The following is a 27,837-nucleotide window of genomic DNA, read 5'->3' on the forward strand; positions in this document are numbered from 1 at the left end:
GTAGTGCTCCTGTTGTGATTAGGGGGAGTTAAGTTGAGAGAGGAGGTGTGTTCTGCGTATTTAGTCAGAGGGTAGTGGGGACTGAGAGTGGGAGGGGATAAATGGTAGGAATTGTCGTTGTGAATGTCGTTCCGGATCTGAGTTAGGTTGTGGGTGGGAGTTGTGATGTCAGGGGTGAGCGGAGTGTTTATGGTATGTGTGGAGGTCAGAGTGTTGGAGGGAGGGTGGTGTTGCTGGTGAGAGCAGTGGAGTCAGGGGTGAGAGAAGTGGGGGTGAAATGAGTGGAGGACCGAATGTTGATAAGGGTGGGGGTGAGGCTGAGGCAAATGGGGGAGAGATCTGTGACTGTAATTGAGGAGTGTGGAGCAGCCACAGCAGGTGGGTGAATGACTAAAGTGCTGGGGGTAGGGGTGAAGTGCCTGTCGCTCTGGGGTTGGGCTACGTTAGAGGGGTTGGGAGTGGGGCTGTGGAGTCAAGGGTGTTAGGATTGGGGGAGATATGCGTGGGAATCCTAGGATTGGAGAGGTGCTCTATGAAGGTGGGGAACAGGTTGTCTAATAGCTCCAGATTCCTGTCTGTGGATTGGATTAGGACAATCCTGTTATTGTAGATAGTGATGGTGGATCTGCCTGGGAAGAGTTGGGATGGTGTGATGGAGAGTGTAATACCATGCATGGATTTCCTGGTGGTGGAGACGGAGAGCAGGGTGAGGAACGCTTTTCTCCAGTGAGCTCTGCGTGCGGTGTGGAAGATGATCAGAGGTCATTACAACGTATAATAAAATCAAACGCCTCACAAAAAGCGAGGCACTGTTTCAATTAAATTACCCGAAAGTAAAATGTATACAACATACACAACAGATAAAATACACATAATACACAGCTATTTAACCATGATTGTATTGTTGCAACCTAAACACAAGAGAAGGGAATATATTATGTTGAAGTATCCTATGGTTTTAAAAAGTGGACCTAGGAAAGATTTTGCAGATCAAGAATCCATCATGTTTTAGAAACCTTTCTAAAAGAAGACCACGAGCATTAGAAGAAAACAAGTTGCTTTGTATCATTACCCCGTCGTCGGAATGGGAGCCACAGTAAATAAAAAATACCATAGCAGTAAGTACAAAAGAGAAAACTAGGCTTAGGCCTCATCTCATTTTGTAGCTTATCCACCTCTTTTTGTAAAAGAGACCAAAATTCAGCAACAAACAATCAGAACAGCCTCACCCCATAGAACCCTCCTGAGGGAGCCTCAGAGCCTCACATTTTCGTAGCCGTTGTGTAACAGCAACTATCTCAGTAAAAAAGGCAGAGCTTTCCCAGGGGAGGAGGGTGGGCGCATGGGAATCTATGAAAGTTACCAATACTGGGGAACCAAAGTTATAGGTAAGTAACTTGTTTTCTTGCCCCAGTATTGGAACTTTCATAGATTCCCATGCTTTGTATCAGAGTAGCTAGCAGTAAGTCATAAAAGCACATTTTGTTACATGAATATCCTTATATGTCAACATAGTCATCCTCATAGGAAACAAATCATAAAAATTTTTACCACAGAGAAGAATACAATAATCAATAAAAAATGTGCAATACAGGAAGGAGGGATTGTAGGGAAAGCTCACCTCTCATTGAAAAAGATTTCTCAGGACTGCTTGACCCACCGCTGCATCGTCCTTCATGGAAGAATCCAAGCAGTGGTGCTTCGTGAAGGTGTGGGTACTGCTCCACGTAGCTGCTCTACAGATGTCCTTGATAGGGACTCCTGAGAATAGAGCCACTGATGAAGCAACAGATCTCGTTGAATGCGAACAAACTCGTCTTTCAAGCGGTTTGCCCGCTTCTTGATGATAAAACTCAATTGTATTAGAGATCCAACGTGAAATACTGTGCTTTGAAAGCGGAAATCCCTTCCGTGGGGCACTATAAGAGACTTGAGAAGACTTCCTGTAATCGTTTTGTTCATTCCCGATAAAATTTCAGACACCTCTGAACATCTAAAGAATGCAAAGACCTCTCCACCGGTGTAGTAGGTCGTGGGAAAAAAGATTTCAAAATCACCGGCTCATTCAGATGAAATTCGGATGGGACCTTCGGGATAAATTTTGGATTTGTCCTTAGAATCAGAACATCCTTTTTGAACTGAAGAAAGGGTTCCACAATCGTGAGCGCTTGGAGCTCACTAATCCTCCTGGCCGATGTTAAGGCTAATAGAAGAGCCAGTTTCCATGATACAAATTTTAGATCTGCTCCGTGAATGGGCTCAAACGGAGCTCTCATCAGATGAGCCAAAACTAAATTAAGCTGCCAGACTGGTGGTGGAGGCCGGACTGGAGGGAAAACTCTGAACAGGCCCTTCAGGAATTGTTTAATAATCCTCGCGGACCAAAGTGAAGGGCCTGAAGACGTCCGCCTGAATCTAGAGATGGCTGCTAGATGTACTTTGACAGAAGAATGAGCCAAACCTGACTTAGCCAGAGAAAGAATATATGGCAAAAGCTGATGCGGAGCTGAAGTGTATGGATGAATATTCTGCCTATGACACCAGAGACAGAACCTCTTCCATTTCGCCCGATAAGTCTTATTTGTACTCGGAGCCCTGGCCGGAGACAGAATAACCTTACACTCTTCTGTGAGATTCAAATCCTGGAATTCTCTGTACTCAGGAGCCATGCTGTCAATTGGAGTGAGCTCGGGTCTGGATGGAGCACTTCACCCTGAGACATTGTCGAAAGAGACGGAATCGGCTGCAGGTTAATCGGTTTGTCTTGAGACAGCAGGAGGAGTTCCGTGTACCATAACTGTTGGGGCCACGCTGGTGCAATTAAAATCCTTTTGCAAGGTTCCACTTTGAGTTTCCTGATCAGCCAATGGATTAGTGGAATTGGATGAAAGGCGTAGACAAATGCGCCATACCAAGCTATCAAAAGTGCATTCCCCAAGGACCCCCGTTGGTGATTCCGGCGTGCGTAGAACTGGCATTTGGTGTTCTCTGGGGTTGCAAACAGGTCTATGGTCGGGGTTCCCCAAATTGAAAAGACCTCCTCAAAAATGGTCTGGTCTAATTCCCACTCGTGACTGATCGATCTTTGGCCACCCAACGCATCCGCTGTTGAATTGAGCAAACCTGCGAGGTGCTCTACCGTAAGAGCAATGTTGTGGAGAATCGCCCAGTTCCAAATTTCCTGAGCTTCTTTTGAAAGAGCCCGGGATCTTGTCCCGCCCTGTTTGTTCATATAGTGCATGGCCGTTGTGTTGTCCATGCGAACCAGCACTGTGCGATTCTGAATCCTCGGAAGAAAGGCCTGTAGGGCCAAGCGAATAGCTCTGAGTTCCAATAGATTGATGTGGAACTTGCGTTGATCTGGATCCCAATGACCGCTCACCTTCAACTCTTGTCGCACCGCTCCCCAGCCTTCCAGTGAGGCGTTTGTGGTTAGAACCATGGGAGATGGAGGAAGCGTGAAGGTTAATCCTTTTGAGATGTTTCTTTTACCAACCACCAGCTGCTTGCTTTTTTCATTGCTGATGTCACCGTGATTCTGTCGTCGAACGAGCCTTCCGCTTGGCACCATTGCCTGTCCAGTTGCTCTTGTAGTGGATGCATTCGAAGCCTGCAGTGCGGAATCAATGGTATGCAGGATGATATCGATCCAAGCAGGGACTTGTAGAGACGGACCGACAGTGATTTCCTCTTTTGCAAGACACGAGCTGACAAAACAAGTTTGTTCTGACGTTCCTCCAATGGAAAGGCCTTGCAGCGATTTGTGTCCAGGATAGAGCCTAGAAACTTTGCTGACCTGGATGGAAGAAGGATCGATTTCTCCTTGTTGAGTTGAAGGCCCAGTTGGTTGAAAAGTTGAATGCAGCTTGTGACCGCCCTAGAAGCTGCCTGGAAAGATGGAGCTTTTATCAGCCAATCGTCTAGGTAGGGAAAGACCTGTAGAGATTGTTTTCTGAGAAACGCCGCCACCGGAGCCAGTACTTTTGTAAATATCCTTGGTGCGGACCTGAGACCAAAAGGAAGCACTTTGAACTGAAAGTGGCTCTTGCCTTCTGTGACGCGTAGGTATTGCCTGTGAGCTGGGTGGATCGGCACATGGAAGTATGCATCCTCTAAATCCAGAGTCGCCATGTAGTCTCCTGGATTCAGTAGACGTAGAATATCCTGAAGGGTGACCATCCTGAAAGATAGCTTTATGAGATAGGTGTTAAGCTCCCTTAGATCTAATATTGGACGCCACTTTTCCTTTGTCTTGCGAACCAGGAAGAACCTGGAATAAAAGCCTTTGCCCCTTTGGTTGTGAGGTACAGGTTCTATTGCCCCCTTGATGAAAAGTTGGTGGACTTCGAGACGTAAAAGTCCTAGATGTTTCGACTCGTTGGCGCCTGGAGCTCAGTTTGGAGGAAGCTGTTGAAACTCCAAAGTGTGGCCACCCTGAATTATATTCAGAACCTACTGGTCGAATGTAATAACCTTCCAGCTGCGTAGACAATGAGAAATCCTGCCCCCCACTGATGTTATCGGAGGGGTAGGAACAGTAGAAAGTGACATGAAACCGCTATTGTCGCTTAGAATTGTTTCTCCCTTGACGCCCCCTTGATGGCTGGCGAGAGAAAGACACCGACTGGCCTTGGCGCTGTGCGTATTGTGGCTTGTAAGATTGCGAGGACTGCGAGTACGAAGAGTAGCGCTGTTGATTGCCACCTCTGTATGAGGAAAACCCTCTCCCTCTCGCACCTCTGAAAGGAACTTTGCGGTAATTCAATGTCCCCAAGGACCTTGCTGTGTCCGTGTCCTTCTTGATGCCTTGAAGGGCATCATCTACATGCTTTCCAAAAAGCATCTCTCTGTCGTAAGGTAAGTCCAAGATCTTATTTTGAACTTCTTGGCGAAACCAGGTTGCCCGTAGGCAGCCCTGACGCCTTAAAACTGCTGAACCCGCTCGTGCACGGAAAGCTGTAGTTGCTATGTCCATAGCACAATCTATCACCTCTGAAGAGGAACACTCCCCTTCCACCAGTATCTTCCTGCCCTCATCTTTCGCTCCATCCGGAAGTTGGTCCACAAACGGGGATAAATCGCACCACATCTGGCTATCATATCTGCCCAAGATAGCAAGAGCATTAGCAGCTCGAACCAGGATGCTGGCCATAGTACAGAATCTTTTTCCCACATTGTCCAGACATCTCCCTTCCTTGTCTGGCGGTGTTGTAAGTGGTGTCGATGGATTTTTGGACTCGCTTTGCGCCGCCTGGGAAATAATTGAGTCCGGCTTCGGCTGACCAGTCAGGCAAGCGGGACTGCCTTCTGGAGCTTTATATTTCTTCTCCAGCCGGGGAAGAACAGGGATGACTGTTGCAGGATTCTGCATCACCTTAGTACCTTCTGACCATACACGTTCGATTATTGGAATTGAACGAATGGCCTTTCTGTAAGTTCCTTGAAGTCATAAAGGAAACAGTCTGATTGTGCTGTCGTAATAGGAAGGCCAAATCTCTTGGACGCCCTTTCCATAAGATTATGGAAACCTCCAATGTCAGCTGGAGGGGAGGTAGCAGTATCTGGCACTGGTGAATCCGGATCCTGAATGACATCATCGTCCCAACCTCTATCCGGGTCATGAGGAGGATCAACCTGAAGATCTCCATCAGATGAGACATCATCATCCTGAACAGTCACAACCTCCTGATAGCTCTCTCTGGATTCTGGTTCCGAAACTCGAGAAGCCAAAGGCGTCACTGCAACTGTAGGAGTAGTAGGGATGGATGGAGAAGGAGGACGCTCTTGCTGTTCCGCAGTTTGCGATGGAAACCTCTTTTTGTAATCTGGTAGCATCAATTGTAAGTCCGTTATAAGAGAGGACGGCATTGCCACCATATCCTGACGTGATTTTTGTGGAGGCCTTTCTTGCTGAACAAACTGGCGCTCTTCAGCTTAGCACTCATCAGAATCCGAATCCTGATACTTTACTTGTAATTCGGATGGGCTATAAGCATCTCCATAAGGACCATCCTCATCGTCATCAGACTCCTCATCAAGAAGCAAAGTGGGAGGCAAAGGTGTTACACGCCGAGGAGATGTCATCTCTGGGGTAATTTGCTGCCTCTTTATAGATATGCGGACCCTTTGAATCGTCAACGTCGAAATCGTCGTCGATGGAACCGTCGACGGGGGATTTACCGTCGACGGAGGATTTATCGTCGACGAAGGATTGATCGTCGACGGTGTCGTCATCATCATCATGGCTGCCGTCGTCGACGTCGTCCTCGTCGTCATTACCTTCGTCGTCATTATCGTCGACGTCGAAAATGTAGACACCATCGTCGACCTTAAACGGCGACGAAGATATCATTGGCGTCGACGAAGCTGCCGTCGATGGTCCCGTCGTACGTCGAGGTACCAGCTGTTTTTGTCGTCGACGGACATGGTTTCTTGTCCGATCTTCCTTCCTGAGGGACAGCAGATGGTTTCTTGCATCCCTTCTCCTTTTCAGATGGTGGAGAAGTATCAGAAACACCTTTCTTCACCTTCTTAGCACTCTGTGTCTCCTCAGTCTGTCCCAGCCTCTCTTTTACACCTCGGTGAGGAGATTTTAAGGACTAGCCCTTTCAGACCTATCAGAGGTCTTTTGTAAGGCTTTCACAGGGGGCTCAATAGATGTTGAAGAGGATGACCTACCCCTCTTCTTGAATCTTCTGGAGGACGCAGTAGAGGAAGAATCCTCACTGTCAGATGACATAACCTCCTTAAGTGACTTCATTTTCTGCAGCCAAGTCAACAAGCGGCCTTCCCTGTCTCTCAAGGTCTTTGTAGAGAATGTTCTGCAGATTTTACAATCTGTGGCCTTGTGGTCCAGGTACAATGCAAATGCTACTTACCAGTATGCATCTGTTCTTGGCATGTAGGGCTGCTGACATTCATATCTGTGCATAGATCGCCACCTAGTGTTGGGTCCGGATGATTGCACATTGTTGTCCTGGAAGAGTCTTCGAAGTATCACGAGATAGGTGGCTCCTCCCCTGGACTACAGTGCGCATGGGCATCGCCTCCATCCCCAGATTGTTTTTAGCCATTGGCAGAGATGGAGTGAAGAATGTGAGTGATGACCATGCTATGAGCATATGTATGTAAATGAATGAATCCTGCAGCTGCTACAGGCGCCGGGGAGGAGGGTGGGCGATATGAATGTCAGCAGCCCTACATGCCAAGAACAGATGCATACTGGTAAGTAGCATTTGCAGTTCGAGGCATGTGGGCTGCTGAATTCATATCTGTGCATAGAATACATAGCAGTCCCTCCATTAACGGCGGCCGCCCGTGCCAGCTGCAGCAGTCTGAAAAAGCGTTTTTAGAACAGCCTGACCAACAGCTGCCTGTTGTTTGGAATGCACGTCTACACAGTAGTGTTTAGTGAAAGTATGTGTGGTAGACCATGTGGCTGCTCTACAGATATCCTCTAAAGGAATGTTACCTAGGAAAGCCATAGAGGCCCCCAACTTCCTGGTGGAGTGGGCCCTCGGTGGGATAGTGAGAGTGCGCTTAGCTTTAGCGTAAAAGATCTGAATGCACTTCACTATCCACCTAGCAATCCCTGCTTTAGAGATAGCGTTTCCCTTGTGGTGAGTGGCAAAAGCAACAAAAAGCTGCTTGGTTTTGCGAAAATCTTTGGTCCTGTCTACATAATACATTAAGGCCCTCTTAACATCAAGAGTGTGGAGCATGCGCTCCGCCAGCGTTTCTGGGTTTTGGAAAAACACCGGTAATTCGATAGTCTGGTTTAAGTGGAATTGGGATACCACTTTGGGTAAGAATTTAGGGTTAGTGCGGAGCACCACCCTGTTAGCATGTACCTGGAAGAAAGGTTCTTGGATGGTGAGCGCCTGCAGCTCGCTAACCCTCCGTAGCGAAGTAATTGCTACTAAGAACGCAACCTTCCAAGTCAGAAACTGAAGCTCACAAGAGTGCAGTGGCTCAAAGGGAGGACCCATCAGCCTTGTAAGAACCACATTGAGGTTCCATTCTGGAGATGGTGGGGTCCTTGGCGGAATGACCCTCTTGAGTCCTTCCAGAAAGGCCTTGATAGCAGGGACCCTGAAGAGTGACAAGTGTTGTCTACTCTGGAGGTAAGCTGCCATAGCAGACAGGTGAATGCGGATGGAAGAGTATGCCAGATTGCATTGATACAGGTGGAAAAGATAGCAAATGATGTTTTGAATGGAAGCATCTAGCGGGTCAATATTGTGGGTAGCACAGTAGATGACAAACCTCTTCCATTTAGCCGCATAACAAGCTCTGGTAGTGGGCTTCCTTGCCTCCCGAATGATGTTCATGCAATCGGGAGGAAGATTGAGGTAGCCAAACTCTAGGACTTCAGGAGCCAGATCGCCAGGTTGAGCTGTTGCGGATCCGGGTGCTGAATGTCGCCATGGCTCTGCGTCAGAAGGCTGGGAGTGAGATGAAGCCTTTGATGCGGCACCACGGACAGTTCGAGAAACGTGGTGTACCATGGTTGGCGAGCCCACGTTGGAGCAACCAGGATGAGAGTCATCGAGTGCTGCCTGAGCTTGCGCGCCACCAGCGGTATCAGAGGTGCTGGGGGAAAAGCGTACGCAAATCTGCCTGACCAGTTCATCCACATCGCATTGCCCTGTGATTGGGGGTGTGGGAATCTGGCGGCGAAGCTTTGGCATTTTGCGTTCTCCTTTGTGGCGAACAGGTCTATCTCTGGATGACCCCACCTTTGGAAGTACGGTTGGAGTACTGATGGATGTATCTCCCACTCGTGCATCTGATGGCTGTGCCTGCTGAGCAGATCCGCCATTTGATTGTCCCGGGAGGTGCTCTGCCATGAGGAAGATGTTCCTCTGAATGGCCCACTTCCACATGCTCTGAGCCAGATGAGACAGCTGTGGAGAGTGTGTGCCTCCCTGCTTCTGAATATAGTACATGGCCGTCATGTTGTCCGTCCGGATCAACACGACTTTGTTGCACAGATGTACTTTGAACGCCTTCAAGGCCATGAAGATTGCCATCAGTTCCAACACATTGATGTGCATCTTCTTTTGCTGTAGTGTCCATAGTCCCTGCACAGTGTAATGGAGTACATGCGCTCCCCATCCCTGGAGAGAGGCGTCCGTCGTCAGGATAATCTGTGGGACAGGCTCTTGGAATGGTCGGCCCTTGCAAAGGTTGTGTGGATTCCACCAATGCAGAGAGTTGTATGCCCGACCGCTCACCAACACTAGGTCTGTCAGTTGCCCATGAGCCTGAGTCCACTGACGTGCAAGGCACTCCTGAAGCGGACGCATATGTAGTCTCGCGTGCGGGACAATGGAGATGCAGGAGGCCATCATGCCTATCAACTGCATGAACACCCTCGCCGGAAGCGAGTGTTGGGGTCTGAATCGTTGGATCAGCGCCTGGATACTGGCGATTCTCACTGAATTTGGCTGCGCGGTGGCTGCCAGAGTGTCGATCGTCGCGCCCAGGTACTGTCGCACGTTGGCGGGCTGGAGATGGGACTTCGGGTAGTTCAGAGAGAATCCCAGATCGTGCAGGAGATGAATGGTGCGTGACACGTGGTCGACGCACTGCTGTTCTGTTCTTGCCTGAATGAGCCAGTCGTCCAGGTAGGGAAAGACGTGGACGTGCTGGCGACGGAGATGCGCCGCCACGGTTGCTAGGCACTTGGTAAACACTCTCGGTGCCGTGGTGACCCCGAACGGCAGAACCTTGAACTGGTAATGCTGGTCTAAGATCGTGAATCTGAGGTACTTCCTGTGGGAAGGATGCAGGGGAATATGAAAATAGGCATCTTTCAGATCCAGCGTAGCCAGGAAGTCCCCCTGTTGAAGCAGGGGAAGCACCTGCTGCAACGTGAGCATATGGAAGTGCTCCGAGAGGATGTACCAGTTCAGGGGCCTGAGGTCCAGGATAGGCCTGAGGGATCCGTCCTTCTTGGGGATCAGAAAATACAGAGAGTAAACCCCTGTTCCCCGCTCTTGCACTGGAACGAGCTCTATCGCCCCTTTTTGCAGCATGACTAGAAGTTCTTGCTGCAACAAGGTCAAGTGCTCGCCTGACATAGGACGGCTCCTTGGGGGTATGTCCGGTGGAATGGACGTAAGCTCCAGACAGTACCCGTACTGGATAATAGACCTCACCCACCTGTCCGTGGTGATGGACTTCCACGCCGGCAGGAACTGCTGGAGCCTCCCCCCGACCGGTGTTGCATGGCCGGGGGGCAGTGACAAGACGTCACTGTTTGTTGGTGGCGGTGGACCTGGAGCTATTGTTGCCACGTCCCCTGCCCTTGACATTATTGCCTCTGTAACCACCTCTATTTTTGTTGTTATACGAGGCTTGGTTGTTAGTCTTGTAATATGGTGTGGACTGGGATGCTTGTCCCCTTGAGGTGCCTCTGGAGTTTGAGCGGCGAAAGGAACCACTCCGAAACTGCTGACTTTGTAAAGGCCCCATGGACTTGGCAGTTTCCGTATCTTTTTTCATTTTCTCCAGGGTGGCATCCACCTCAGGGCCAAACAGATGGTCAGGATTCACTGTCTGATTCAGTATAGTGGTTTGGATGTCGGGTTTGAACCCCGAAATTCTAAGCCAGGCATGGCGTCTAAGCAGCACACTAGTATTGATAGCCCTGGAGGCTGTGTCTGCCACATCCAACGCACATTTGATGGATGCATTCGTAATGAGTTTACCCTCCTGAATGAGCATCTCCCCCGCCTCCTTGTATTGGTCAGGCAAGTGTTGTAGTATGGCCTCTAATGTGTCATAATGGGCCCTATCATAACGTGCAAGCAAGGCTTGGGTGTTAGATATTCTCCAGATATTTGCTGCCTGTGCAGCAATCCGTTTGCCTGAGGCCTCGAAGATCTTGGACTCTTTGTCTGGGGGAGGAGCGTCACCAGTAGTTTGAGAGTTCGCCCTCTTCCGAGCATTGGAAACGACCAGGGAGTCCAATGGCAAGTGTCCCTTGATATATGTCGGATCCGTGGGCGCTGCCTTATATTTCCTGTCGATGCGAGGGTTGACCACACGCGCTCGGGTGGGCTCCTTGAAGACCTCCGTAGCATGTTTAAGCACCCCCTTCAGCATCGGTAGCGTTTTGACTGACTTTTCGGCTACCGAGAAGGTGTCGAATAAGAAGTCCACATCCACGGGGTCCGCGTGCAGCTCGACGTCGTGGTTAGCAGCAGCCCTCTCTATCAGGGCATTGAAGGCCGCCGAATCCTCTGTCGGGGACGTCTTGGCCGCGAAAAGTTGAGCGTCCTGACCCCCCTGCGGGTCCTCCGGGTCGCCTCCGGCGGACCACGGAACGTGCTCCTCCTCCGGATCCGAGTACGCCGGATAGTCGTACTCGGCGTCTTCCTCGTCCGCACCGGCCGCGAGGAAATGCGTCGGCGAGTACCCCAGGGTTTGTGGGGACACAGGTTCCACCAGCGCCGAAGAGCCCTCAGAGTTCCTTTTGTTTTTGAGAGGGATCTTAAAATGTTCCAACGCCGGCTCCGTCGTGATCTTTCTTTTGAGGAGCGACAGTTTTCCGGTGTTGGCGTCGATGGTTACCTCACGACGTTCCTCTTCAGCAAGCGGTTGGAGTCGAAGCTTCGACACCACCAAGGCCGCTTTAGGTGTCAGTACCTCCTTCGAGGGTCCACTCTGTTTCGGCGCGAAGGCCTTCGGCGCCGACTTGGGAGGAAAGGTGAAACGGATAGGCGTCTGCTCCTTTGCAGGCTTAGGCGTGAGCTTTGGCGCGACAGTGTCTTTTCGAATCCGCTGCAAAGATTCCGCCACCTTCTTCGTCAAGGCCGGAGAGGGCTTGACCGGCTCGAGTGACTCCTCGGCATCGAGAGCCCGATCACCCGCATGCGCCTTCTTCGGGGCCGACGCCCCATGGCCATGCGCGTCGTCGCCCAGACGCCTCTTCGGAGCCGACTTCGGGTCCACGACCCCTTTCGGAGCCGACGCAGCCGCGTCGGACGATTTCGCCTTCGGCACCGACCCCGAGGACTTCGGGTCGGCCATCTTGGCGTGGCTCTTTGAGTCGGCCATTTTGGTTTCCTTAGAAGTTGACGCCTCCAGAACCTTCTTCACTAGCACAACTTTCACTTTCGGTTTCGCATCCGAGAGTGCGGGACCAGTTGGCTTCACTTTCGTTTTCTTCGACGTAAGTGATGGTACATAAGTGTCCGTGACCGGGCCCGGAGGCGGGGACGTAGGACTCATAGTTAGATCTTGGGTAAGGCCCGAAGGCGATCCCTCGACCTGGGCCGTAGGAGGGGTAATAACCCCAGAGTCTGGTTGGGGATGCTCCTCCTCTGAGCTATCACCCATAGTGGCAAAAGCCTGTTCGTCGTCCCCTACCTCGTCGGTGACTTCGTCAAAGTTCTCCGCACCTTCGTCATAGGTTTCACCTTCGGATGCGGGATTAGAGTCCGAACCTTGCACGTCGTCTTCTCCCTCGACAGATTCCTGGAAAATGTCATCAGGTGGGGGCGCCGTAGCCGATAACTGAGCCTGGAGCCTATTGGCCCGACGAATCTTTAAAGTCTTCTTGCTCCGGAACTTCGAACACGCCATGCAGGTGTCTTCGCGGTGATCCGGCGACAAGCAGGTATTGCACACAGGGTGCACGTCGAGGTGTGAATATTTAGAGTTACACACCGGGCACTTCTTAAACGGAGTTCGCTCCATAGCAAGAGTGTAGTGTAGGCCCGTCCGCGCCGAAAGCACGTGGAAGGGCAGATAGAGATCGGAGCTGAGAGTCAGAAAGAAACCCGTACGCAACTATACCGACGCCCAGCCTAAAGACCTTTTGGTCTCGAGTAGAAGTTGAACAACTATTGGTTCCGACAGAGGGAACCGAAACACATCCGAACCCAATGGCGGAAAAAAACAATCTGGGGATGGAGGCGATGCCCATGCGCACTGTAGTCCAGGGGAGGAGCCACCTATCTCGTGATACTTCGAAGACTCTTCCAGGACAACAATGTGCAATCATCCGGACCCAACACTAGGTGGCGATCTATGCACAGATATGAATTCAGCAGCCCACATGCCTCGAACGCAGTGGATACAGTCCTCATGCTTGTCCTCCACAAATAGCCTCTTCTTAGAACAGGTAGTACAAGCTCTAAGTAACGCCTTCTTCTCCTTGTCAGACATATTAAAGTTGAAGAAAAGGAAAAAGAATCAAATCTGAAGAGAAATCTGAGCAGAGCTCAGTGGAGATTCCCTAGCACAACGTGCAGTAGAAAATCTGAGGCTCTGAGGCTGTCTCAGGAGGGTTCTATGGGGTGAGGCTTTTCTGATTGGTTGTTGCAGAATTTTGGTCGCTTTTACAAAAAGAGGTGGATAAGCTACAAAATGAGATGAGGCCTAAGCCTAGTTTTCTCTTTTGTACTTACTGCTATGGTATTTTTTATTTACTGAGGCTCCCATTCCGACGACGGGGGAATGATACAAAGCATGGGAATCTATGAAAGTTCCAATACTGGGGCAATTCAAATTCTGAATTTAAGGAATCCCAGTTAGTATAGCATTTTTTTCTAATGGTTACATATGTGAAAAAGAGAGCTAGGCTGAGAGAGAAAAAGAGTAAACCATAAGTGTGCTTACCTTGGGTGACCTCCGGCTCCTTCACATCGGACCCTTCAAAACAAAAAGAGCAAGCATCAGCTTTGAAATAAAGGGGCAACATTTTTCTTAAAGAATGATAGGCTTAATCCTCAGTCAGATAGGTTACTCAGAGGACTTGAAATGACACTAAGCGCATCTGAACATTACAGCAAGAGAGGAATCTGTTGCCCGTTCAACGGGTAAAACGGAGTCAAAAAAGAAAAGGGGAAAGAGGGAAGAAAGGAAAGTTTGGCAGCAGGGACCTCGAGCAAGGGTGAAGAGAAAGGTCTGAGCTTTGGATGTGTTGAAAGGCGACACAGAACGAAAGACCCAATGTCTTGATGGATGAAGTAAAGAAAATTAGGGGAGACTTAGAGCAAGAAAATGAGAGGGAAATGAGGACTAGGTTATCTGGAGTAAGAAGCAATCAACGCTAATAGTTATTGTGAGGAAATGGGGTGTATTATATGGTGTGGTAGTGCAACCTCACCATCTGATACACTTATCACTCCCTTTAGGACCAGTAGGTTTCGTTTGTTAAACCTTTAGCTGAACATAGGGTAGCTGTAGCTCTAAACAGTCAGGCTAACACAAAGGAACAAATGTAAAACACTTAAACAGCACCAAAACAATTGAAGAAGAAATACACTAGACACTGAAAAATCTGACACGAAATTATAAAAACAGACTGTGTTTTTATGCAATTTTAGACACCAAAATGACAAATAACCACCAGAATGTTCCGGAGATACGACATTTACAAGGTATAGTAAATCTACACTTTCTAATTAGCCTCAAACAAGAATAGGCAAATTCAACAATTTTGACATTTGGGTAAGTATTAATGTGGTTGCTTTGAGTTACTTAGGTGACAACATTTGGTAGGGAGCCAGTTAGGGGGCAAAGCAAGGTCCTCAGTTACCTTCCTGAAAAAAACAGCTGTCCAGTCCGTTCCATTCACTTTTATTTCCTTGCCATAAACTGTTATGGAACTTGCCCTTATGCGAAGGAAACAGGATGCTGACGATGCTCAAGGGTGCTGTGGATAGGATGTGGTCGATGGGGGTCTTTCTGTTGCTACTCTTCGGTCCACGGGCTCGGTAAGGTGATCCTGGCACCATGGGTTGATGTCCCATGAAGTCCTCTTGGTCCTGGCAAAAGTCCAGTCGCCACTGGGCTACCAGTCGCCCAATATCGCGGTCAAAGTGGATCCTGCCTTGGATGAAAACTTAGATGACTCTCCTGCATTTAGCAGACTAGGGGGCAATTTTGAGCTTCAGGACCTGGTCGCTGGTGCTGCATGGTATCAAGGAGCAGTGTTTAGAAGATTTGAGCTACCAACTCGCCCCAGCAGGGTTCTTCAGCTGTTTTGGACCTGTGTTGCAAACAAGAGGTCAGCCAACAGAGCTTGGAGTCCCTTGCTTCGGCTGGTCTCAGGATTCAACTTCTCTATGAGCAGGACACAACCAGTCCAAGTCGATGTAGACTCTCTTCGCCGGGTCCTTTGTGCAGCAGGGCAATCTTTCTTTGGTCCTCTTCTTCAGTCTATCCAGTTCTTGATTTCTGAGTTCTGGGTGCCAGAGGTGCCCTTTGTATGCCCAGAAGATGGCAACCTAAACCATTGACACTTTCTTAATCACAGTGGTTCACATGGCTATCATTCACTTCACTTTCTAATAATCAGTCTATTTGACCGCGTACACTCACCGTAATTGGCAGCCGTCAGGACCACATCCCAATTTGTTAACCTCTTCCACGCGGGGCTAATTCCCCCGCGGTGCGGGGGGAGGGGCCACGCGCGGCGCTGAGGTACTCATGACGAGTCCAGCTTGTCATGCTGCACAGTGGAGCTGCGCATGGGCCGGCAGCAACAGTTATGACGAGATCAGCTCGTCATGAGCACAGCTCCACTGTGCCTCATACCGAGTTGAGCTCGTCATAAGCATGCAAAGGGTTAAAGTGAGTATTGCTGCAGATTGACAGATTTGCCCAAACCGCCGGCCTTTCACTACCACGATTAGTGGCTGCTTCGGAACAGATCCCCATCGGGCCACCAACGCTTGCCGTGGGTGGCGATCTAGCCTTCTGCTCTGTCTCAAAGGAGACAGTGACGGTATATGTGCAGGAGGGTCTGTGCATCTCTTGTCTTGCTCAAGAGGCTTCCATATTCATTAAAGCGGGCATCGGTCGCTGTTTCATACATTCATTCTGACATCGAAGAGTCACTTAACCACGGTGCCTTAAAGCTGCCAGGCAATTAGCTGAAAAGGTCTCCTTTCCCTCCAGCGCTAGCACTTCTTAACTGAGTGCTCCGGATCACAAATGATGAGTCACACAAATAATTAACCCTTCTTTTACAGCCATTCAGAGTCAACACTGGATTAGTGTAACTTTCTTGATCACGATTGTTTATGTGATCTTCACAATGAGTACAATTCATTACAAGGGTTGCTATCACTTATTCCACCCATTTTTGACCATCCTTAATTATACTACTTGGCCAATGTAGGTAAACCTATGTGTCTTACCAATATACCTTAAAACCCATTCAGACCATTTCTAATAATTGATTATGCTTTCCAGGCATCCCAAAATACTCTTTTATCCCCTATACCAAGTTGAGCGTCAAAACATTTTTGACAAATAAAAACAAACGTTAATTTGACATTGGCCAAATAGTTATTAACTGTTGTTGTTTGTTAAGAAAAACACACAAACAAGTTCTTTTGGGATTCACTTTTCACTTGTCTTGTTACACTTTGGATTGTGGTTTTCTTTTTCACCCCGACACACTGCACTAAATATTTACTGAGATAAATAACAATTGATTTTGTCAAATATATGTTATGTATGTGGTCTGGGATTGTATTTTTATCCTGGCATTGAGTGCATACAGTCATATAGACAGATTATTGGAAAGTGAAGTGAATAATACCTATGAAAACTTCCAGTCTACAATGGAAGACAGGGAGCCATATTTTACCTTTGTCACACCCAAGGTGGCACAACCAGTGCTGCAGTCCCAGGAGTGACACTATAATTTAAAGGCCCTCGGTACCATATAATAGGGACTTGCTAGCTTGTGCAAATTGTATATAAGCAATCAGACATACATACTTTAAGGTCAGGGCACTGCCAATGAGGTCTGGTTAGAAGGCCTCAGTGCACTCTCAGCATCAAAAAACCAGTAGCATCAGTCCACAACTTTGGGGGATGATCATAAGAAAAAGGGGCATTTTCTTATAAACTTGTGCTCTGCATACTATCACTTTGATCTAAGTATTTTGCCTTTGTGTCCCCTTAAAGTGACAATAGTCCATCATCATAGAACACTTGGGGCTGTATTATGATAGGGGCGCACTTTGGCTGTTTGTGCCAAGGCGTGCCTTCTAACAGGGGCGCCATGTGCCAACAGAAAAAAGAGTGCCCTATTATGTTGAATGAACTGCCCTCAGGGCAGCCGCAAACTAATGCTGCTCTGGGGGTAGCATTTTCAAGTGAAATACAGAGGCATCAAAGCCACGCTGTGGTTCACTGTGCAGGCGGGAACTCACCTGCACTTTCAAAAGGGATTTGAGATCCCCATGCATGCGGGTCAGTGAGTGGCGGCACCGCATGCGAGAGGATGTCTGAAGGGGTCCCTGGGACTGCTTTTGATCCCTCAAGAGGGCTGCACTATCTTTAAGTTACAACTTTCAGTGTGCCTCCTGACAGCTTTTTTGCCTTTGTGCCCACGTCCATCATACAACGCCAAAGCACAGGCAAAGAAATTCCCTCATTTGCGCGTTTCCCCATGCAAATGAGGGTTCACCCTCTAGAATAGCACTGGGGCTGGGTCATACAGATAGCCAGTGCTATCTGTATGACAAAAGGGGCATCTGTGGGCCTTCTGAAATACCATAGGGCTCTGAGATCGCACAAAGCGGGTGCATATGCACTTTGAGTCATTTCTGTAGTACGGCCCCAGGTGACTCCAGATGCCAGCCTATAGCCAAACCTCCCCCTCTCACTATATATGCCAAGACATACCTTTAGGCATCTTGCAGATCCAGTCCACTTGGGCATCACAGTGCATGGCCACCCACTGCAGTTTCACCCGCTCCAGAATAACACAGCGCCGAATGTCGTCGTCATCATGGCTACTGCTGTCAAAGTTATGATAGGAGTACTGGAGGAAAAGAGAAATTGCTAGTGTGGTTGAGATCAGAAACAACACATTTAATTTCAGAATGTTGTATTAATTTCATTCAAGGACCAACATAACAAGGTGAGCAGTCAGTCAAATTAGTACATTCTCATATAACAAATGGGAGTCATACTACAGAAAAAGAAACCAAATTGTAACAATCGGCATTTCACTTTGTCCCTCGAATGGTAAAAACGCACTAAAGGTTTTGATAATATGGCAGGCAACTAGGGTTTAGGACCTTAGAATAAACTAGAGGGAAGGAAAGGAAAAAATAAAATATAACAAGAAAGTAACAACAATAGCAGACAGTGGTCGGAAGAGTAAGACATCAATCCACACAAAGCTACGTTGTTGAGCAATGAATATAGGTAAGTTATACTTCTAGCTGAATATAATGACTATACATAGAGAAAGAAAGAAAGAAATGGGTGTCGCTAGACTAAGGTGTAATGAGAAGTGTTCTTAACAGTTTAATTTTGTTGAAGTAAAGTATTTATGTGGTATGAAATTTAAAATATTGTGTATAAAGGAATATATTTTTTACCAACATTTCTAAATTAGTGGGTATTCAAAAACAGATGTGGAAGGTTGCCAGGGCTTCATTTACAACTCCAACAATATTTATCTGATAGAAGTCCTAATTTTCAGAGTTTTTAAGGGGTCCATAATGATCTATAGAGGAGAAATTTGATGTGGGCTTAATTAGGTGTACCCTTTTTAGGTCGAGCAGACGTACTCTCAATGCGTGAGCATTGAGAGTGTCTGCTCCACACCTAATGTGGCCCGTATTTAGGAAAGTGGACACGACTCAGACGCGCGCTTTTGCAGTCTCAGTTTTGACCACGGGAGCGCGCGTCTGAGCCGCGCCTGCGCAGGGTAAGTCACAGCCCCTGCTCACACACAGACACAGCCAGCCCCCACCCCTCTGCATGCACGCACACACACACAGGCGTGCGCGCGCACACACACACACACATACATACACACGCTGCCGCCCCCCACCCCCCTGCATACACACAGACACGCAAGCACGGAGCCCCACTCACCGGGACTTCTACTCCGCAGGACTCCGGGCTGCTCACTCCGACGTCAACGGACACCGGCACTCCGCTCCTTGGCTTCCCGGGCGGACGCCGGCTGCACGCAGGGCTCTCCTCTTTCTGCACCGGAGCCATGCGCCAGCCACTGCAGCCTGCCTCCTGGGAAGCTCCGGTCGCGTGTCCGGCCCCGCCCCCGTCCCAACAAAGGTTGCCTGGCTTCCTGTTGAAGCCAGGCTGCGGCAGTGAGTTTTTTCTTTATTTGATTCAGAGGCTTTAAAAACGCAGGAAACAACGTGCGATTATTTCCGTGGTCCAAGGCTCAGCGTTTTAATTTCTGCCTTTCATAATGTCCTTTGATAAGTTCGTTACACTACAAGACAGATGACACACACACCCTTTACTGCAGCTTTTTCACGAGTAGATCTCTGCGCCTTTCTTTTATATTATTTCCTTACTGCGTTCCTATACAAGATAAGATTAAAGACCCTTGCGTGGCTAAAACCTCCACTTAACAAAATATTCACTTGTGTAGCTCAATTGAGGTAGTTGTCATCGTTGTTTTAGTGTACCAGTTCTTGGCGTAAAATAGTATAATAAAGTATTATTCCTGTTATGGGGTCGTTGTGTGTCCTAATACTAGAGGAATAGTTAAAATAAGTTGCTCCTAGAGCATTACACGTTTTTGAATGTTTGTAAAATGTGCCGAAGTTCAGCCTATAAGTACAGAGACCATGATTGGAACTCGCTACATATGTTGTCGCTGCCGCAGGACGGGTCAAACCAGTGTCTCTTCACAAGGCAGGAATATCCACATTCCTTCTCCGTGCTTCAGGAATCTGGCCTTGCCTGTTGTGAAACCGTGTCGCTTCGAGAAACGGCTATTATGTAATAAGATAGCATTTCCGGGCTGTTTGGAGAGGTGGGGAAAATAAAGTTGCCGTTGAAATGCCGACTCCAAACCTGCCTTGCAATGACTCTTAATGCAGCTCTGTGGTTACAATGGCTTTTCATCAGGGATGGGCGATGTGAACAAAAGATTGCATCAACCTCCTAACCTGGTTGTTACTTTATTGCAGTAGTTAATCTGTGCGTTTAAAGTGAGTATGTTGTGCAAAGGGAAGCGATTTTGTACGTGTACGTGTAAGGGTGCGGGGGAGGTAGCTCTCAATGTTTCAAGCTTTATTACAAAAGTCACAAAAAGATGGTAATATTTCACTTCTGTTCTTGGATTTTCGTCACAATAAAATACACTGAACATAATCTTCACAAAAGTTATTTACAAAAGTTGAAGCTATTGCCATTATACATGACAATAACTTTTATTTAAGTATTAATTATTTTAATAAATTAAACACCATTGTTATTTGTAATATCAATACATCTAAGTCACGTAAATACAACACATATTGCATTACAAATGCTATAGGTGTCACATTTGCGAAAGTTAAAACTATTGGCATTGTAAATGACAAAGCTATTAATTTCGCTATTTTCAAAACCAACACATAAATAAAATATATATCATTTACAATACCAATAGCTCAAACTTTCCTAATGCGAGACCAATTGCATTGCAAATGCTTGTTCTTGAATGTGTTCAACCAAATTGGTGAGCATATCTCTGCATCCAAGGGACTCGCCATTCCGACGCCTGACATTCTTGCTTAGAATTCAGTATAGTAGAAGATGAAAGCTGCAATAATTTATAAGTTTGGAGACAATTAGACGTTGTTTCTTATTTTATTGATAAAATGAATACATGTGGAGTCTTGCTAAGGGGAGGACCGGAGTTTAGAAATAGTTACCTTCATTTTGAGAAAATCGTAAAAGGCTGCATTGTCAATATCACAAATATATTGAGGATTAGCAAAAGACTGGATATATTTTTTGGGTAGCTAAATCTCTAGTGAGAAGACTACCTTTCCTACTTTATTTTTCTTTTACAGACTTGATCTAATCAGTTTTATTTTTTCTATTTAAGCAAAGGGAGGTGGGTTAGAGTTGAGAAGGGTAATAGTTGCCAAATGTGAATCAATTTTTAATAGAACTTCCCTAGGGCAAGTTTAAATTGGATTTTTAATGAATGAATGTTTATGTGGACAGTAAGTACAGGTAAATGCAATAGGCCTTCCATTAACAATTTTTCAGAGTGATCTAGGAAGGGGTGTCTGCCTCGTCATCAAGAAATGAATACATACCTTGATTAAATTAGAAGACTGATTTAAATCTTGTAAAGTCTGTGAGGTTTACACCACCCATGTCTTTGAGAAATCTGATGAAATCAAGCTTGCATACCTGTGTGAGCTGGGATGATCACAGGAAAGCTCTACAGGCTTGGAGTCTCCTGCCTAAGCAGCATTTTCTCTCCCACCGGGCAACGCCCCCACCATCGAAACAACACATTTTAATCCAGACTAATAGAACGCTGTACAGAGCTCTGTCTTGTGTAGCAGTCATCTTATGCTATTGTAAAAAACCCTATTTTCCAGCTTTTGCATGTGTCTACATACATTTAATATGTTGGCTAAGAATCACCTTCAAATTCTGCTCAGTTTATAAAATCTATGAAGACGTAGGAGACTCCTACACAAAATAAGCTAATGATGTTGGGAAGTAGAGAGACATCAAGGGCATTCTTAAGGACAGTAAGGTGGAGAATGAGTGTGACCTTGTAGGAAAAAGCCCCTTTTTACCATGGTCACCCCCACTTTTTGCCTGGTATTTGATGTGATTTGAACTGGAAGTGCACTGGGTCCCTATTAACCAGGTCCCCAGTGCCAGATCTCTTTCCCAAAACTGTACAGTTGTATCCCCTAATATCTTTAGCACTCTCGGTAAGTCTTTAGTAAAGGGAGCCCCTGGCACCTAGGGCATGAGGTACTAAAGAAAGGTCTCTAAGAGCTGCAACATGAATTGTGCCACCCTAAGAGACCCCTCACCAAACACTTGCAAGATTGTTACTGCAGTCTGCATGTTTTGGGGCAGATAAAAGTGAAGCCACGACATAACACACATCCCTGTGTGCCATGTCTACTAACACTGCAAGTAGTATTTGTAAGTAACCCCAACCAGCAGGCTTTATAGCCCTAAGGCAGGGTACTTATTATTATATGTGTGGGCATACCTGCATGAACAGATATGCCCCTGGACTGGTTAGTTCAATTACTGCCAGTGCAACTGAACAGGGAGTTCATTTTAAAGCATGAGCTAAACACTGGTGAAAACGAGTTCCCCAGCTACATGATGACTTCACTGAAAATAGGGATGTTTGGTATTAATGATATCGTAATAATAAACCTATCGCTGATTCCAGTGTTGGATTTCTTTATACATGCACCCAAAGGGCACCTTAGAAGTGCCCCCTGGAAACCTACCAGTTCCTGGTGTGTTGGCTGACTGATTTCTGCCAGCTTGCCACCACAGACGAGTGTCTGACCCCCAAGGGTGAGAGCCTTGATCTCAGAAGGTCAGAAACAAAGCCTGTTCAGGAAGAGGGTCACTACACCACCCTCCCACAAGATGACCGACTGATTAGCATTCCAAGGCAGAGGAGCTTCAAAGAAGTGAACGCCTTTGAAATGAGAGGCTGGCTCCGCTCACAGGAGCGGTAGCAGACCCCTTTTGCCCAGAAATCTTTGGCAACTGGACAGACAAGAAAATTATCTAGCCAGGTAGGCGTGCCACCTACCAGGCTAGTACCACCTCTATGGTTCCAGGTGCACCAAAAAAACAGACCCTGCAGACCTGAAAGATGAAGATTGATGTGAAGAGTTGCAAAAGCAAGAACAGAAGACCCAGCAGCTGACTTGATGCAAACCCTGCTGACCTGCATGCTGACTTCGACAACTGTACCAAAAGAGGACTTGTCCTGCAGCTGCGGAGTCTCCAAAACCTGGGAGACCTGCCAGCACTTTACCCAGGAACCAAGAACTGCCATGGGACAGTAGAACTGTTCCCAGTATCATGCAGACTCCTAAAGAAGAACCACAAGGAATCCAGAACAACCAAAATCCGATGACGCCAATCACCACTGCATACGAGCCCCCCAGCCTGTGTTGAAGTGGTCTGATGTCAGCGTGGTCCACAAGCACTCAAGATACAGATTCCACTGTGAATTTGTCACTCGTGAACTTTCAGACACTGCCTGCAGTCTCTTTGTGCAGGCCCCCTCAACCGCGAGTGTTGCCGGACGAAGACACCCAACACACCAAAGACCCTTTCCACCCAGCAGCACCAGCCAGAGGATAAGAGGACCAAAGGTGTCCCCATGTCTCCCAACATCGCAAGACTCAAAGCCACTCATTGGTTTCACTGGACTGACCCCTCAGTCCCTCCATGCAGCATCTTCGTGACCTGACTGTACCCCATTGTATTGCATTGGGCACCAACGGACCTGGCCGTTCTAGTGCCGAAGGAGGTGACCTCCTGGTGCTGCCTTGGAACTTGCCCCTTACTCAACTTTAATCCAAGAGACTGGTCCCGTATGTAGCTGCAGGTAACTGGTATGCTGTATTTGTTTTTCCTCCCATAGGATAACATTGAAGGCTCCAAGAATTGCACTGTCAAATTTTTGAATATTAAAGAATTTCTATAGAAAAAACATACTTAACTGATCACATTGATTCTTGTGCCTAAATATATATAAAGGTACCTGTTATTTTTTATAAAATTGAGTGGAACTCCTTATTGAGCCGTGCGCATCATTTATTGACAAATGTGTGTATTTATAGATGTCTTGCACTCCTCACTGATAAGGGTAAGCCTGCTCGACCACACTACCCTACCACACTACCCTCTAGAAGAGCACATTGGGATTGCTAGAGCAAGCTCCTGTCCACTCATGGCCTTAAAGCCCTGAGGCAGGAAAGATTAGCATGAGCAGATATGCCCCGGTGATGTCTAGTTCCATTGCTAGACATTGCAAGTGATCAGGAAGCCATCCTAGATATAGGTACTGGGCACTGGTCATTACGAGTTAAGTTACCCAGCTTCATAATGGCTTTACTAAAAATAGTGGCATGTTGGTATCAAACACCTCGACTTAACCAATCTGTACTGATGTCCGTATCAGAGGGGTGCCCCCTGAATCCTACCAGTGTGCTGGCTGACTGGTATCTTCCACTCTCCCCCCACTGACGAGTTTCTGACACACTGCAGGCCAGAGCCCACGCTCTCCGAGGTCAGAAACAATGCTTTTCCAGACGAAGGTAATCACACCTCCTCAACAGGATGACTAGCAAATTTAGAATATCAAGGCCAGAAGCTTCAAAGCCTCTGCTGCCTTTGATATGCGACCCCGGCTTACCCACAGACCTGGAAATATCACCCTCTGCCCTTGGGCACATTTGGCACCAGAGCAGGAGGAAAAATTACATAGTCAGAAGGGTGGTTCACTTACATGCTAGTCACACTCCTATGGTGGGCTACCTGAAGGTAACAACAAAAGAAGGGTTTCACCATAGTGGATTTGGTGAAACTAGGAACTCTGGGTCAGGAATATGCCCATTCCTTGCAGGAAGTAGTCATATAGGGGGTGTAGTCCCCCTGACACCAGGAACTGAGATCAATTTACTAGGAAGCAAAGGAGGATTAAGAAGAGCCGACATCTCAAGAACTGTGGACCAGCTCTGAAATTGGTGCCACACCCTGCCTGACTGCTGCTATCCAGACAATTGCAAGGACCCAACTCCTCCAAAAGCTGTGCATCTGCCTAAAGTCTTGGAGGACATTCCAGCGCCGAATGTCAGCATCTCCCTTGGATTGGAGGAGTCACTTCTCTGCAGCTGCAGGCAAAGACCGCACCTGTTCGGTACACCATTCTGCTGACCACCGGGTCCACAGTGGGAGCAGCAACCTAGAAGAGGGTCTTCATAACGTCAAGTCAGATATGTTTCCCAGCAAGTTTTGAAACGCTAGACATTCCCAGAGCCTCAGAGCACCAATACCCTGGGTACTGGAGCAATTGCTGCAACCAAGGATTATTGAGTGTCTAGTCCGGACACCACCACCGCAAAGTCTTACCTACCAACGAGAGACATCAGGAGTGACAAGGCCTATGCCGAGAGTGGCCTTGCTGTCTTTTTTTCTTCCTCTCTCCAGGTCGACCTAAGAACCGTGTGAGCCTCAAACTCAGATGACCAGCCCCACAGCCCAGGTTCACAAAACCAATTGTGACCCTTTGCTCCAGAATCCCTCACAACCACAGCCCCCCTTTGTGGCCCACTTCCAGACTTTCTTTTTCAGATACTGTAGGAAAGCAGGATCTGCTTTTATGGTTACCCCAACATTTTGCCTGGTACTATGCTGTTTCTGACTAGTCTGACTGGGATCCTGCTAATCTGGACCCCAGTATCTGTTGTTTCTCCCCTAAAGTGGTATGGTAAGTACTTCGGTATATCCCAGATTGGACACTGGTGTACCCTTATCAGTTCCTAGTACATGGTACTGAGGTACCCAGGACATAGGTCCCCAAGGCATGCATTATGCCAACCATGGGGGATCACTCTAACTGAATCTAAACACCTGCCATTGCAGTCTATGTAAGCTGGTACTAGCACACTTACCACAGATAGGGGTTTACCTGGATCTGCGGTCACTGCACTTAAAACCTATAAGTCACCCCTAAAGCAGGCCTTTCAATCCTAAAGGTAGGATCCTCGGTTCTAAGTGTGAGAGTGCCCCTGCATTAGCAGGACACCCCTACAACATTCGGAGTCCATTTGGCCAGGTTGTAAGTGCATCAGCCATTACGATACATAGAGTGGTCATGCGTAGTTAGGCGATGACCATCTTTAAACAGGCTGTAACAAACCCTGTCATGTTTGTTATCAAACATGTTGGAATCATACCCCCACACCATACACGGTGTGGGGGTATGACTCCATGAACTGTAAAAAAAACAACGAAATTTTTACTCTCTGGTTGTGTGTGTGAAACTTTGTTCATTGCCTTTACTTACTGATCTTATTTTGCTATTTGCACTACCTTGGGGGTACTGTTGCTGGGAATCGTTTTTTTTATGCTGTTTTTAAAATTTACCTGCCATTGTCTCGAGTGTGCTCCATCTCTGTAGACGCTCTAGCCGGTGTGTCTTCTTTCCCTCACTTCCTGTTGAGACACCGGGTGAGCACCATTTTGGTTGGCGCTCTAGCATTTTAGCGCAATAACGATCCTTCCCTCTTTAAATGGAGACCCATGCAAGCGCGCAGTGCGCTCGCCATCGGCGCGCCAGAGGCAAGCCCGTCTGCGCCCATCCGCGCACCGACTGTGCACAGTGCCAGTCATGCTGCGGGACCGCTCTCCCAGCCCCCACGCCTTGCTAGTGTTTGCTACTCCAAAGACCAACTTATGAGGCTTGGTGGGCAGAAGTCCGAGGTAGGGGTTAAGGCTGGGAGGGAGGGGCACCAGGCCTTGCATACTGATGGCTCGCTGATTGAGGTAATGTTCGGTCTTGTGAATGCCAGGTCTCTAGTTAAACATTTTCAGTAAATACACATCCTGCTGGAATGTCACGACCTGGACGTACTTTTTATCTCAGAAACCTGGACCCGCACTGATTGATTAGTTGAACTAGGTAGGACTTGCTTGCCCTCCTGGGTATAATGTTTTTCAGAAACCCCGTATATCAGGTCGAGGAGGAGGGTTCGGAGTAATCTTCAAAGATAAATGGAACTTCACCCCTCTTGAAGTAAATGAGGCCGAAGGGTTCGAACTCCTGGGGTTTTCCTTAAGGGAAGCTCACGGTTATCTATTAACGGGTATGCTCTGCTACAGACCCCCAGGAGGACCTAACTCTAAGTGCTCTGCCCCAATTAATGTGGTGTGTTATCTGGCCTTGACACACTCTAAACTGATCATCCTGGGTGATTTCAACTTGTGAGCTGATGGCCCGCCGGGCAAGGCGTTTAAAGAATTGTCGGAAGCTTGCGCAAGCTTCGAAATGCCCCAGCTGGTGTTGCAACCTACGCGCCAGGATGGACATATATTAGATCTACTGTTTGCTAATTCCAACATGGCTACAATCACAGATGTTCTACCACTGTGCTGGACTGATCATAGTCTGCTAAATTTGAGGCTTACTCTGCCTAATGTGTGTTGTAAAATTTATCATCAGAGGCAATATCGGCTGGGCAGAGAATGGGCCACATTGAGTAAGCTTAAAAATCCCTTGCATTGGAATGACTTAGACAGCCTGGACCCCAGTAGGTCGGTGGACTGGAATTACGAATTCCACTGTGTGCAGATCCGAGACAGGCTTGATAAGCATATTCCTGCAAAGAAGCTAAAAAAGAGAGAGAAACCCTCAGCCCCCTGGTTTAACAAGGAATTGCGAGCACTCAGGATGGGTTGTAAAGTGGCCGAAAAAGCCTGGAGAAAAGGATATAGTGATTCAGATAAAAATGCTTTTAAGAATCAACTTAATCTGTACAAAAACATTATAGCGAAAACTAAAGCAGAGTATTTTGCTAATAACATTCTTCTAGCAGTTACTAGCACCAAAGCTATATTCAGCTTAGTAAAGAGTCTGTCTAAACCTGACTGTACTGATAACATAATTTCAGTTACTCAAGCTTTATGCGATGAGTAAGCTTCCTATCTGGAGGATAAAATCGACAAGATAGTTAGGGATTTTGATCCACCAACAGTGGTGGAAAAACCTGATTCTCAGTTGTAGAACGCTGAGCAGTGTTTTCTGCCATCACCAGACTCTAATCCCAGCAACCCTACCATTTTAAAACACGGCCAGCATACTCTGGATTGCTTTCGCATTCCGGACGAGAAAATGTTTGAGCCTTAGCCAGGGGTATCACCTCTGGGTCCCCCCTGGACCCCCTTCCCCACAAAATCTGGAAGGAATACGGGCCAAGCTCTTTCCCTATTTACAACAGATCTGTGGTCTATCTTTGAGTACGAGGGAGGTCCCCAAAAAGAGGAAAGAAGCAGTTGTGACCCCTCTTCTAAAAAAAAACCACGCTT

General features: G+C 47.5%; 1 protein-coding gene across 1 annotated transcript in view; it reads right to left on the reverse strand.

The window, feature by feature from the left end:
• Positions 1-27,837, reverse strand: part of MRC2 (mannose receptor C-type 2) — a 531,676-nt gene that overhangs the window by 155,036 nt on the left and 348,803 nt on the right. The window contains 2 exon segments of the mRNA XM_086923828.1: positions 13,633-13,665; positions 17,662-17,800. Coding sequence (XP_086779954.1) covers positions 13,633-13,665; positions 17,662-17,800 — 172 coding nt within the window.

The sequence above is a fragment of the Lissotriton vulgaris genome, chromosome 5, assembly GCF_964263255.1.
Source record: "Lissotriton vulgaris chromosome 5, aLisVul1.2, whole genome shotgun sequence".
NCBI lineage: Eukaryota > Metazoa > Chordata > Amphibia > Caudata > Salamandridae > Lissotriton > Lissotriton vulgaris.